Source organism: Gopherus evgoodei, chromosome 1 (genome assembly GCF_007399415.2).
Source record: "Gopherus evgoodei ecotype Sinaloan lineage chromosome 1, rGopEvg1_v1.p, whole genome shotgun sequence".
Taxonomy (NCBI): Eukaryota; Metazoa; Chordata; order Testudines; family Testudinidae; genus Gopherus; species Gopherus evgoodei.
Window position 1 is genome coordinate 18117448 of NC_044322.1, and position 13224 is coordinate 18130671.

A 13224-nucleotide genomic window follows, 5' to 3' on the forward strand; every position below is an offset into this window, starting at 1 on the left:
TTATTATTCATGAATGGAATTTCTATCCATAGAAATTCTATGGTACAGTTTGAGTCATTTAAGATTTTTACTTTATTTGACTCTGTGCTTTCTTTCACATACAGTGCTACTCCCCCACTAGTGTGACCTATTCTTTCATTCCTATATATTTTGTACCCTGGTCGTCAAGTTGCAGTGGCTCAACAGCATATGTACCAACCTCAGGGCAGACTGTTAAAAACGGGGCACAAACCCCAAATTGGCTGTGAGTTCTGTACTTAGACATCACCAACCAATAACAAAGTGCAAACTCATCACACATTATAACAGCCTAAACATAGAGTCACAGACAGACAGTCCCTTTGGGTACTCCAGTCTGTCTTGCCACCCAGGTGAGCATGCCTTTGTAATACATCGTCCCTTACATCAAGGATTACAGCAATATTTAGGTTGCTCCCGGTCCTAGAGGACCAGTCACTTACTCCCAGGTCAATTGAACTTAAGATCTCACACCAAAGACAACACTTGTAGCCAATCCTGTAATAAACTATATACAGATTTATTAATAGGAAAATTAAATAGGACAGTTCTTTACAAGATTAAAGCAGGCAAACATATATACACACAAATGAGTCCCAATCTTACCTTTCAAAAAGTAATAAAAGCTTCTATGACAAGCAAACTCTATACGTCCTTAGGGCTAACCCAGGCTACACACTTGGGATCTTTTGCTTATCCCTAGTAATCCTTGCCCACAGAAAGGGCCGGTGCAAGGGTGTTTCGTGCCCTAGGCAAAATTTCCACCTTGCGCTCCCCCCGTGCCCCTGCCCTGAGACACCCCCCCCAGCAGCTCCCCACCCTCTGCCCTGAGGCACTCCCCCGCCTCAGCTCACCCCTGCTCTGCATGAGCACCCCGAGCACGCCGGGAGCACGAGCACCCCATCGCTGCTTCACTTCTCCCACCTCCCAGGCTTGCGGCACCAGTCAGCTTAGGCGCCGCAAGCCTAGGAGGTAGGACAAGTGAAGCAGCCACAGCGTGTTCAGGGAGGAGGTGGGGCAGGGGTGAGCTGGGGTGGGGAGTTCCCCTGCGTGCCGCCCCTAGCCCTTACTTGCTGCAGGCAGCCCTCCCTGCACTCCCCTGCCCCAGCTCCCTCCGCCTAAATGCCGGGGGTGACCAGGGCAGCTGAAGACCCCGCCGCCACAGTCATTGCTGAAGAAAATGGTGCCCCCCAAATCCCAGCACCCTAGGCGACAGCCTAGGTCGCCTAAGTGGTTGCACTGGCCCTGCCCACAGACTCCAAGCAGCATAAAGATATAGTTCCTCCTTGCTGGGGCTTTTTATTCCCTTCCCCACTTCCCCTTCGAATGGCAAACTCAGCTGGTGGGAGGAATGCATTTGCAAAACTCATCTTCATGGCAGGAGGGGAGAGAGTAAACAACAAAGGCTACACCTACACTACAGCCAGGATCAAGGTTCTGACATCGATCCACCGGCAGTCGATTTAGTGGGTCTAGTGAAGACCCGCCAAATCGACAACAGATCGCTCTCCAGTCGACCCCTGTACTCTACCCCCAATGAGAAGAGTAAGGTAAGTCGACGGGAGAGTTTCCCCCATTGACCCCCATGTGGTCTAGACCCCACGGTAACACGTAGCTGAAGTTGCGTAGCGCAGGTCAACTTAGTGTGGTAATGTAGACATAGCCAAAGTCTTTTGCCCTCTTCAATGTTCCACTCTAGTCCATCTAGTGTTGATGGGCCTTCCTTGACGGGCAGGACATAACACCTTCTGTTGGAGATCTGCATTCACACTAATTAGGGCATGTCTACACTTGCCATTTAAAGCGCAAAAAGTCCCTTTTTTGCGCAAAAATCGTGGGAGCGTCTACGCTTGCCAATGACTTTTTGCGGTGAAACTCAGAAGCTTCACCACAAAGAGAAAACCCACCTCTTCGAGAGGCCAACAGTTCTTACCGCTGATCCTTTCGTGATGATGTGCAAGAGAAGACACGTTCTTCCTGTTTAAATAGCTTTTAGCCTCCGGAGGATATCCCACAGTGCCTAGGGAGATCACTCTGGCCAGCAGCTCTGCTGCTTTGACGCCAGGTAAACAGATGTCCACCTCTCCCTCTGTAAAACCCTGGGAACTTTGAAACTCCCTTTCCTGTTTTGTTTGCAGGTGCTCATCTGGCCAAGTGACCATGGCTGCTTCACGGGGAAAATGATCCCCCGCTTGGACCCTGTGCTCACTCCCTCTTCCCACAAGACCTATTATCAAAATGGAGAAAGCTGCACTATGAGATAGCTGCCCTTAGTGCGCTGCTCTCATTGGTGATGGAAGTGCTGCAAATGTAGGCACTATCTGACGCCTGTGGAAGTCAGTGAGTACACAAACCAGCGCTTTTCTTTCACCGGTTCCCTATCCCCGGTGAAACTGACAGCACAAAACCTCTGCAAGTGTAGACATAGCCTTAACGTCTCTCTCCTGTTTCGGGATTTACATGGTTATAGAGACTTACAATGCAACCGCTCAAATATTATGTTACAATATGGGATCCACATATTATAAATGAGATTAATTCAAAGCATTCAGTAACATCTAAAACACAAATACCTATTTAAACAATACTAACACACAGGTGACCCAGACTGGTTCCAGCTATGTCTTTGTCAGTATTCAGTGGAGATACGGGGAACCTGGCATGAACTGGTACCTGGTCTGCCAGCATCACACTGGTATCATCATGTTCCACTGATTATCCTCATTCCACCAAGTATCCACAATGCCTATTATATCAATAGCCTCATTTACTGCCACGCCGTCTAGGTCATCCATCTTAGTATTCAGACTTCTGTTTGCAGTGTTGTTGTAGCCATGTTGGTGCCACATACTAGAGAGACAAAGTGGATGCGGTACCATCTTTTGTTGGACCAACTTCTATTGGTGAGAGAGACAAGCTTTTGACATTACAGAGAGCTGCACAGTGCTGCATAAATGCAAAAGCTTGTTTCTCTCACTAACAGAAGTTGGTCCAATAAAAGATGGTACCTCACCAACCTTGCCTCTCTGTTTAGACTTCTAGCTTTTGTATATAAGCACTTGTACATGTTGTCAATATTCAGTTACTTGCTTTCATGTGTTATATGTAATTGGGACTTTTACAATTGATTGTTCCTCGTTGCCTCCTACCTGTACTTCACCAACTTCTTTCCTACCTGTTTTACTAGGATATAGAGTTCCCCCTTTACTAAACTCATCCCTGAGGATCTAATCCCGTATGCTCAACTCGTGTGCTCCCCTGCACATCGGTTTTCCCCCAACTCTTAGTTTAAAAAATCCTCTACAACTCTTAATTTTACATGCCAGCAGACTGGTTCCATGTTTGGCCCATCCTTCTTGTACAGGTTCCTTCTTTCCCACAAGGTTCCCCAGTTTCTAATACACTTAAAACTCTTTGCCTGATACCATCATCTCACCCACCCATTAAGACCCTGAAGTTCTGCCTGTCTTTCTGGCCCTAAGGGCTGAACTGAAAGCATTCCAGAGAATGCTACCATGGAGGTCCTGGACTTTAATCTCTTACCTAGCACCTTAAATTTGGCCTCCAGGACCTCTCTCCTTCCTTTCCCTGTGTCACTGGTATTTATACATACCAAAACCAGTATGGCTCCTCCCCAGTACAGCACACAAATCTGTTTAAGTGTCTCATGAGATCCACAACCTTTGCACCCAGCAGGCAATTTACCATGTGGTTTCTCCTGATCATCACTAACCCCGCTATCTAGATTTCTAATAATCGAATCCCCCATTACTATTACCTAGCTCAGGAGTTCTCAAACTTCATTGCACCGCAACCCCCTTCTCACAACAAAAATTACTACACGACCCCAGGAAGGAGGAGTGAAGCCTGAGCCCACCTGAGCCCTGCTGCCCTGGGTGGGGGGTCCAAAGCCCAAGCCCCCCACTGCCCCAGGCCATGGGTAGGATGCCCAGATAACAACTGTGAAAAATTGGGACAGGGGAGGGAGGTAATAGGAGCCCATATAAAAAAAAAAGCCACAAATATCGGGACTGTCCCTATAAAATTGGGTCATCTGGTCACCGTCGCTGGGGGACCAAAACCAAATGCCAGCCCCCAGGCAAGGGGCCTGTAACCTGAGCCCCACCACCCAGTGCTGAAGCCCTTGGACTTCGGCTTGGGCCCTGGCTGGCTTCAGCCCCGGATCCCAGCAAGCCAAAGACAGCCCTGGCGATCCCATTACAATGATGTCACAACCCACTTCGGGGTCCCAATCCACAGTTTGAAACTCGCTGACCTAGCTCTGCCTTATAACTGGAGTTCCCTCCCCTTCAGGGGTAACCTCAGTGTGAGAGGAGACCATGACATCGTTGAGAAGGGCAGCTCACTGCCTCAGATATGGGATTGTTTCCCTCTGCTCCAGCTTGCTGTTCTCCTTCCCTGAGACTTTCATCCTCCTTAACAGCACAAAGTCTGTGAGGCTGGTGGGGATACTGCTCTATTGTGTCCCTGAAAGTCTCTTCTATGTGCCCTTCTGTCTCCCTCAGCTACTGCAGTGCAGCCATTCTGGCCTCGAGAACTTATACTATGTCTCTGAGGGCAACAAGCTGCTCCTACCATATGCACACACACAGTAACTCCCCACTTAATGTCCTCTTGCTTAACGTTGTTTTGATTTTACGTCCCTGCTCAATTACAGAATGTGCTTCATTTAAAGTTTTGCAATGCTTCGCTATAAGGTCGTTTGGCTGCCTGCTTTGTCCACGGCTGGCAGCCCCCCTATCAGCTTCCATACACACACACACCCACAGCACTTCCCGCCTGTCAGCAGATCCCGCAGATCAGCGCCTTCCTCCTCCTCCCCCCTCCTCCTGCCCGCCGCAATCAGCTGGCTTGTGGCGTTCAGGAGGGAGGAGGGAGGAGCAAGGACTCGGTGCGCTGGCTCCCCCTCCCTCCTCTGCCTCCTGAACACTGCAAGCCAGCTGATTGCCGTGGGCAGGAGGCAGGGGAGGGAAGGGGGAGGTGCAAGGACGTGGCGTGCACAGTAAAGGGGAAGGAGGGGGAAGAAGAGGTGGGTTAAGGATAAGGCTTGGGGGAAGCGGTGGCGTGGGTGAGCCGAGCCCCCTCCCCCTGGTGCTTGCAGAGTAGGAGAAGCTGCCACTGCTGCTGCACAACATGCTTCTCCTAGCCTACAGCGCCTTCCGCCTCCTTGCCTGCCTCATTGTCTCCAGTGCCAGTGGGCTGTGCCTGTGTGGGATATGGTGGGGTCACCTCCCAGCTATTGTACTGTACGGCAAAAAAAATTTCCCTGGAACCTAACCCCGCCCCCATTTACATTCATTCTTATGGGAAACTGGATTCGCTTAACATCGTTTCACCTAAAGTTGCATTTTTCAGGAACATAACTACAACCTTAAGTGAGGAGTTACTGTACATTTCTGGAATGTTGCATTCAAATTTGTTACATTAGTATTGCTACACACTAGTCCAAACACCCCCACTGTCCTAGAAATACAGCTCAATGTAAATGTATACAGCTAGGAACAAGGAATGTAGGCCATATTTACAGGATGGAGGACTCAACCTGGGAAGCAGTGACTCTGTAAAAGATTAGGGGGTTGTGGTGGATAATCAGCTGAACATGAGCTCCCAGTGTGACACTGTGGCCAAAAGAGCTAATGCATCCGACGAAGTGGGTATTCACCCACGAAAGCTCATGCTCCAAAATGTCTGTTAGTCTATAAGGTGCCACAGGATTCTTTGCTGCTTTTACAGATCTAGACTAAAATGGCTACCCCTCTGATAAAAGAGCTAATGTGATCCTCAGATGCATAAACGGGAATCTCAAATAGGAGTAGAGAGGTTATGTTACTTCTGTATTTGGCACTGGTGCAACCACTGCTGGAATACTGGGTCCAGTTTTGGTGCCCACAATTCAAGAAAGATGTTGATAAATTGAAGTGGGTCTAGAGAAAAGCCATGAGAATGATTAAAGGATTAGAAAACCTGCCTTCTAGTGGTAGACTGAAGGAGTTCAATCTATTTAGCTTAACAAAGAGAAGGTTAAGGGTGATGATTACAAACTATAAGAACATAAGTCCGGAGCACCCAGGAAATTTAAATGACTGCTTTTGAAAATCCTACCAATGGCTTCTTAGGCAACTTGAGCATGGCTAAAATTCCTTGGGCAGCCAGCTACCACCTGAATCCCTAGATAGTGGCCCAAATGGCTATCTGCATCTGCCCAAGCTTTTGAAAATGTTAGCAAATGTGTGTAGACACCATCCCTTATGTGTGTCATGTTCTGCTTCTGCCACATTCAAGGACAGGAAATTAAAAGCTGCTATATCTGCACTTTTAAAAAGTGACTAATTCCTCTCTCCTCCCCTCCATCTATTTTTGAGGGTTTTCTATCAATTTGAAGGCAGTAACCTCATTGTATTGCCTCAGTAGGACAAGGGTGCTCTAGCATCTTGAGTGATTTTGGACAGGAGGAAATGCAGTAACATTTACAGAAGGGGAGAATAGCAGCACTTGGAGAGCATAGGATGACATAGGAGTAAGGCTGTGAAAATCCCAGTGTCTTGTGGCAGCCAAGCCCGAGCTTTCAAATAGATTGCATGCCTGTCCTGACATCATGTTTTCAAAGACCAAGCATCCAGCCATGTTGTTCTTTGAAAGTGTCCCTTGTTGTAGGAGTGTCTAAAGCTGGCTGCTCAAATCCTCTGCAGAGTATCCAAAAGAGGCCACCTGAAAATTCCTTTCCACGTGTCTTTCTCCAAAGTCATACAGGAAGTCAGTGACAGAACTGGTAACAGAACCTAGACCTCCTGAATCCCAGTACTCTGCCTTAGTCACAAGACCATCTTTCCTTTGTGCTTTCTGACGGAGGTTGCAATATGTCCAACTCAGGCAGGACATACTGGTGCATTTAAGTCATAAGGATTTGCAAATTGGTGGTAAATATATATCATAAGGATTTGAGACCCCAAAAGTTAAAGCTCCAACCACCACATCCCAAGCTCTAGACATCCTCAACAAATACTTAGAAATAAAATTTTGAGGCTTTGCGGTCTCCTCTGAATATCAGTCAATTCAGGCTATTTTAGGCAAAAGGGCAGGTGTGAGTTTCAAGTTTGAAAGGCCCTCACAGAGAGCCCAGACAACAGCTCCCTTTGTATTAAACCAATAGAGCTCAAGCCTTTACACTGATTACTAAACTAACTCACTCTCCATGTGACTCTGCTGCAGAGACAGTCTTTTGGCCAATGGGGTCCTAAGCCATTAATGTAGACGTCAAACCCACACCTTAAATGTCACAGGGGAGCTATTAGGCTACCACAATAGCCAATACAGAGTGTAGAGCACCAAGGTGCTCATTACACAGTACGACACTACATTTCTGCTATCTGAAAATGCAAGAGCATCTGGAAACTTAACCAGACCCCTAACTGGCAAATTCTCATAAAAATAGCAGACTCAAACCAAAGCAGCAGCTATGATTCTTATCACATAGCATTCCGTGATCACAGATAAGTTGGATAAACTGCCTGGAACATCCCACCTCAAATGAAGATAGTTTATTCTTTAGTAATTATAATATTCTCTGCTATGCCCAGTAAAGAAATAAAATCCTGTTCTGAATTGCTCAGAAAGAACAAAGTACATAGCTTCAGTTTACTGGAGAGCCATATATATATATATATATATATATATATATATATATAAACAAACCATGGACCATAATGAGCATATATATATATATATATATATATATATATATAAACAAACCATGGACCATAATGAGCAGATCCTCCCTACCTCACAGGGGTGTTGTAAAGATAAACGCATGAAAGATTGTGAGGCGCTCAGCTCTTATCCTAACAGGACCATATAAGTATCTAAGATAGAGATAGGCAGAAAAACGGAATTTGAAACTGAGGTGTTGCACATTGCAACATATTTCACCACTGACAGAAGCTCTTCTTCTCCCTTCCTCTGCATGCATCCAAGTACATTAATTCTTAACAAGAGTCTTCCATAGCCCTCATGGAATAAAAAAAACCTTCACAACAGGTTTGATTCTTAAGGAAGTACCCAATGGGAGCTTAGCCATTGACTTCAACGGGAGTAGGATCATGTTCTAAAGTAATATCATGTAGAGATTATTTGTACCGGATGTGCGAACCATGCCACTTTGAAGCAATACTATATTGCATCATACCAAGTGATTCACTTTCACAGGTTAAGGTAATAATTATTCTGTAATAATCAATACATATAATCTCAGTAGCAACACCAATATTTTGCTCTGCATAAAGTACTATTGCACAAGGCTAGAGGACAAGATAGCATCCGAACAAAAAATATCTGCAACACTTTAGCAATAGCAATTGATCAGTGTTCATGTATAGCTGACAATGTTCATAATCTTTTCAGCCTTACAGAGTTTGCCACAGAATGATTCAAAATGACGCAGAAGTCCAGATTCCTAATATGCAGATAACCTGCAAAGCTGCATATGCAGAACTGCCTTGAGTCATAGTGCTCCTATATATTTGAGGATGCAAAAATCATATATATTAACATAGCACCTGAAGGCCCCAGCCCATTGCACTAGGCACTGTACAAACATTAAAATAAAACATGGTCCCTGCCCCAGATAGTTTACAATCCAAGTACGAGACAAGAGATAATGGGTGGATATAAAAGACAGCAGGAGTATAAGGTAACAGACAATTTTGATCAGTACAAAAGCATTCACAGCATGTTAACTATCTAATCATTGTCAAGTTTATGGTAGGCATGATTTCTAAGAGAGCTAAAGTATTTTGAATACTTAGTAACAATATTAATGTAACAAATCTGAACCCAGCGTTGCTTAAACATCCACATGTATATGAATCTCATATTAAATCTAAAATATGGCGCTGTATGATTGTCATAACCTATTCCCAGATTTGGACCTTACAGTCCAAAATATGGGGGTTAGCATGAAAACCTCCAAGCTTAGTTACCAGCTTGGACCTGGTAAAGCTGCCACCACCCAAAAAATTAGTGTGTTTTGGGGCACTCTGGTCCCCCAAAAAACCTTCCCTGGGGACCCCAAGACCCAAATCCCTTGAGTCTCACAACAAAGGGAAATAAATCATTTCCCTTCCCCCCTCCAGGTGTTTCCTCCCTGGGTTCCTGGAGAGATACACAGAAGCAAGCTCCGTGAATCTAAACAGAGGAATTCCACCCTCTCTATTTCCAGTCCTGGAAACAGAAGTACTTCCCTCTTCACCCAGAGGGTATGCAAAGTCAGGCTAGTAAATCTAACACACACAGATTTCCCCCTGACTTCTTCCTCCCACCAATTCCCTGGTGAGCACAGACTCAATTCCCTGGAGTTTCTCACTAAAGAAAAACTCCAACAGGTCTTAAAAAGAAAGCTTTATATAAAAAGAAAGAAAAAATACATTAAAATGGTCTCTCTGTATTAAGGGGACAAATACAGGGTCAATTGCTTAAAAGAAATATGAATAAACAGCCTTATTCAAAAAGAATCCAATTCAAAGCACTCCAGCAACTACACACATGTAAATACAAAAAAAACAAACCTATCTTTGTACTTACAACTGGGAAACAGGATATTAGAAAGGCAGGAAACAGAAATCCTCTCATAGCCGAGAGAGCGTACAGGCAGAAGACAAGAACAAAGAACTCAGACCCAAACTTCCCTCCACCCAGATTTGAAAAAGTCTTGTTTCCTGATTGGTCCTCTGGTCAGGTGTTTCAGGTTACTTCTTTCCAGGTGTAAGAGACATTAACCCTTAGCTATCTGTTTATGACAATGATTCATAGCTAAATTACTTCAGGTCCTATTTTGGATTCCCTGTGAGTTCTTCCTAAGTAAGGAACGCAGAATAAGATACCTTGTGATTAAGTTGGTTGATGCTGCAGCTTGAGCAATACTGAGAATCAAGACTTCCTCTTCCACATGGGAAATACTATTTAGGGCATAGAACAGACAGCTATAAACCCATTCAAGAGAAGCTTAAAAACCAAACAAAGCCAAATCAAACAAACTCAAACTTGCTTGTCTTAATGCAAAGAAATAAATGGCTGGTTCTATAGCTAACTACCAAGTACTGGGAAATGCATTGCAGTATCCTATCTGCTAGAAATGGTCTTTTAAGGAGCTATCATATTTTTCTCCTGCACTAATTTTTGGCTAAATGGAGTTCTTTTGGATAATACACACTCGATTCAGTTAAATGTGTACCTGGCACAAGGGGGCCCCAATCGGGTCGAAGTGTTACCACAATACACACAAAAAGAGAGAAATGGGAGACTGGAGACTGCCCCAGAATGAAAAGGCAAGTGTCTATGGCCATACCTAGGCCAATCAGAAAGTGAACGGTTATGTGAGGTGATGGGAGGGAAATTTAAAGGCACGCTGGGGTTGTGTTATTTCACCCATCCCGTGACCCCCGAGTTCTCCCAGGTGAGCTGGAACCATTCCCAGGCTACGCTCGGGTCATTCTGCGGACAGCTGAGCTCCTGTCCTGTCCGCCGCCCGATCGCACGCACCAATCAAAGCCGCTACTACAAAAGCCGGCTGCAAGGAAGGGGTTTGATTGGTTAATGGCAAGCGGAGGGCCCCCGGCGCGCTCCATCCCAATAACAACAATAGCCCCGGGGTCTCTAGCTGTCCCCGCGTGCCCCGAGCACCCGCTCCGGAGGAGTTTGGCACACGTGCCCCCGCGCACGACCCCAGCCGAGCCCGCAGGGCCGCTCTGCAGTGTGGACGCGGTGCAACATCCACGGAGCTCGCCGGGCCAAGCACCCCGCGGCCGGGGCTGGGAAGGCGGGGCACGTACCTTGTTGAGATGGGGGTTCCTGGTGATGTCGTAGCCTCTTTTCTTGGTGGCCTTGGCCGGGACCCCTCGGGCTTCCCCCGAATGGCAGCCTCTGCTCAGCGGGAGGCTCCGGAGAGGCAGCCACTGGCTCGCCCCCGCCACCCGCAGCAGGCGGCACCCAGCTCGGTTGCAAAGCGGTATCATCGCCTCCGGAGCCGGCTCCACCTGGTCGGCGCAAGCCCCAGGCAAAGCGGTCAGCGAGGCCGCTCTCCCCAGGTACCTGCAACGGTGGGGGAGACCTGGGGTCCTGCAGAGATAGGGGGCAACCCGGGGGTGGGGGACCTCACCACCAGCTCTGCTCCAGGGACGGGTCTGGACTGGGTGCTGATCGCTGCTGGTTCCCAGGCAGCGCAGGGCTCAGTGCTCATCACCCAGCAACAGCAACTACCTCAGCCCCTGGAGCGACCCTGCAAAAGCGAAAGCAAACCCAGGAAGCAGATCAAGTAGCAGCTGCAACCCAGGGCCTGGCTGCGGCGGAGGCAGCGCCTCCTCCCAGCCATCCCCCCATCGCGGACCTGTCAAAGCTCAGATGCTCAGGAAAGGGAGTGTGATCCCGGCATCTGCTTCTCCAGGGTCACCGGGCTGCTCCTCTGCGCTGGGAGGGGCGGAGCAGGTTGGTCGGGAGGGAGATCAGCCTCCCCAGGATCGTGCAGCTGCTGGGCCACCAGAACAATCACAGCGGGTTCCTTCTCCCTTCCCCCCCGCCCCATCTAGCCAGCTGGCAAAGGGGAGAGAGCCTGGAGTACAGAGGCTAGGTTCATTCCCCCTGCACTACCCAGCCAGGAACCGGAGGGATGGAGCTACCCCCATCCCTTCTCTGCACCCCCTGAGCCAGCAACAGGGAGAGAACATGCAGGTAATAAAAGCTTGATTCCCTGTCCCCTGAAAGGCTGCTGCAGAGGTTCAGATGCTCCGACGCTAGCAACAAGGATTTACGGGGCAGGACGTCTATATGCTCCACCATCAAAACATAGATCTGGAGTGCCTTGAGGTGTGATCCTGGCCCAGTGGCATGGGACTGCTGTGCTCATGCCCCCTCTCATCAGAGCCTGCTTATGGGATATGCTGCTGGTGGCATATTACACTGATTACATACCCAGCAAATAGACAGAGGACAGATAGAGGCTTAGATACCTGGGTACTTTTTATTCAGTACTCAAAGTACATTCACCTGCAAAAAACCCAGCACGTTTGTCCAAATGTTTTGAATATTAACATTTGAGAGAGATACTGCTCTGTTAAACCCATGGATTGAGATTGTCCTTAATGTAATAAAGTCACTAGAAGTGACAAGTGTTTTCATGAGACTCTCTATATAATCAAAACCAACAAGGAGTTCTTGTGGCACCTTAGAGACTAACATTTATTTGGGCATAATCTTTTGTGGGCTAAAACCCACTATATCAGATGCATGGAGTGAAAAATACAGTACAGCACATGAAAATATGGGAGTGACATTATCAAGTTTGTGTGTGAGGGGGTCAGTGCTAACGAAGCCAATTCAAACAGGGTGGATGTAGCCTATTCCTAACAGCTGACAAGAAGGGATGACTATCAACAGAGGGAAAATTACTTTTTGTAGTGACCCAGCTACTACCAGTCTTTATTCAGGCCTAATTTGATGGTGTCCAGTTTGCAAATTAATTCCAGTTCTGCAGTTTCTCATTGAAGTCTATTTTTGAAGATTTTTGGTTGAAGAATGGCCACTTTTAAGTCTGTTATTGAGAGTCCAGGGAGACTGAAGTGCTCTCCTACTGGTTTTTGAATGTTACAATTCTTGATACCTGATTTGTGTCCATTTATTCTTTTTGCGCAGAGATGGTCCCGTTTGTACGTGGTAGAGGGGCAGTGCTGGCACATGATGGCATATATCACAGTGGTAGATGTGCAGGTGAATGAGCCCCTGATGGTGTGGCTGATCTGATTAGGTCCCTTGTTAAACAGAAAGATCTGAGGACTATATTCTTGTATAATGTCTCTTTAAACAAAAGTTGCCTGTGGTAATGATTGTTTTGTTTCTGATATTTACATGGGAAGGATTTGTAAACTTATTAAAACACCCTCCCCCAAAAAGAAGAAAACTCCAATAACTTAAGCAAGTGGTATATTAAGTAGAGCCAAATTAGTGTGACACTGGGGTCACGGGTTAAAACTGAGAGCTCTTTGCAAATCTAGGGAACATCAGTCCTTTCCTAAAGCCCTCTCATGCAACCTTCAATGAAAAAGGAGAGAGATTGAAATAAAGAACTGAGGCCTGGTCTACACTACAAGTAAGGTCGACATAAACCGTGTTATGTCGAGTTAATAATGTGTGTGTTTACAC

The 13224-nt window shown here is 46.7% G+C and overlaps 1 protein-coding gene across 2 annotated transcripts in view; it reads right to left on the bottom strand.

Annotated features, from left to right (window-relative positions):
• Window positions 1–11727, bottom strand: part of ME3 (malic enzyme 3) — a 199198-nt gene extending 187471 nt beyond the window's left edge. Inside the window, exon 1 of one of the 2 annotated variants that reach the window (XM_030558922.1) lies at window positions 11417–11727. Coding sequence is in view for 1 of the 2 variants with exons in the window: in XM_030558913.1 (XP_030414773.1) it covers window positions 10863–11045 (183 nt within the window). In the remaining variant the exon portion in view is untranslated. Of the gene's footprint in view, window positions 1–10862; window positions 11385–11416 lie in introns of those variants that run through there. The other variant, XM_030558913.1, reaches the window with a different exon arrangement.
• Window positions 11728–13224: the final 1497 nt, after the last annotated feature.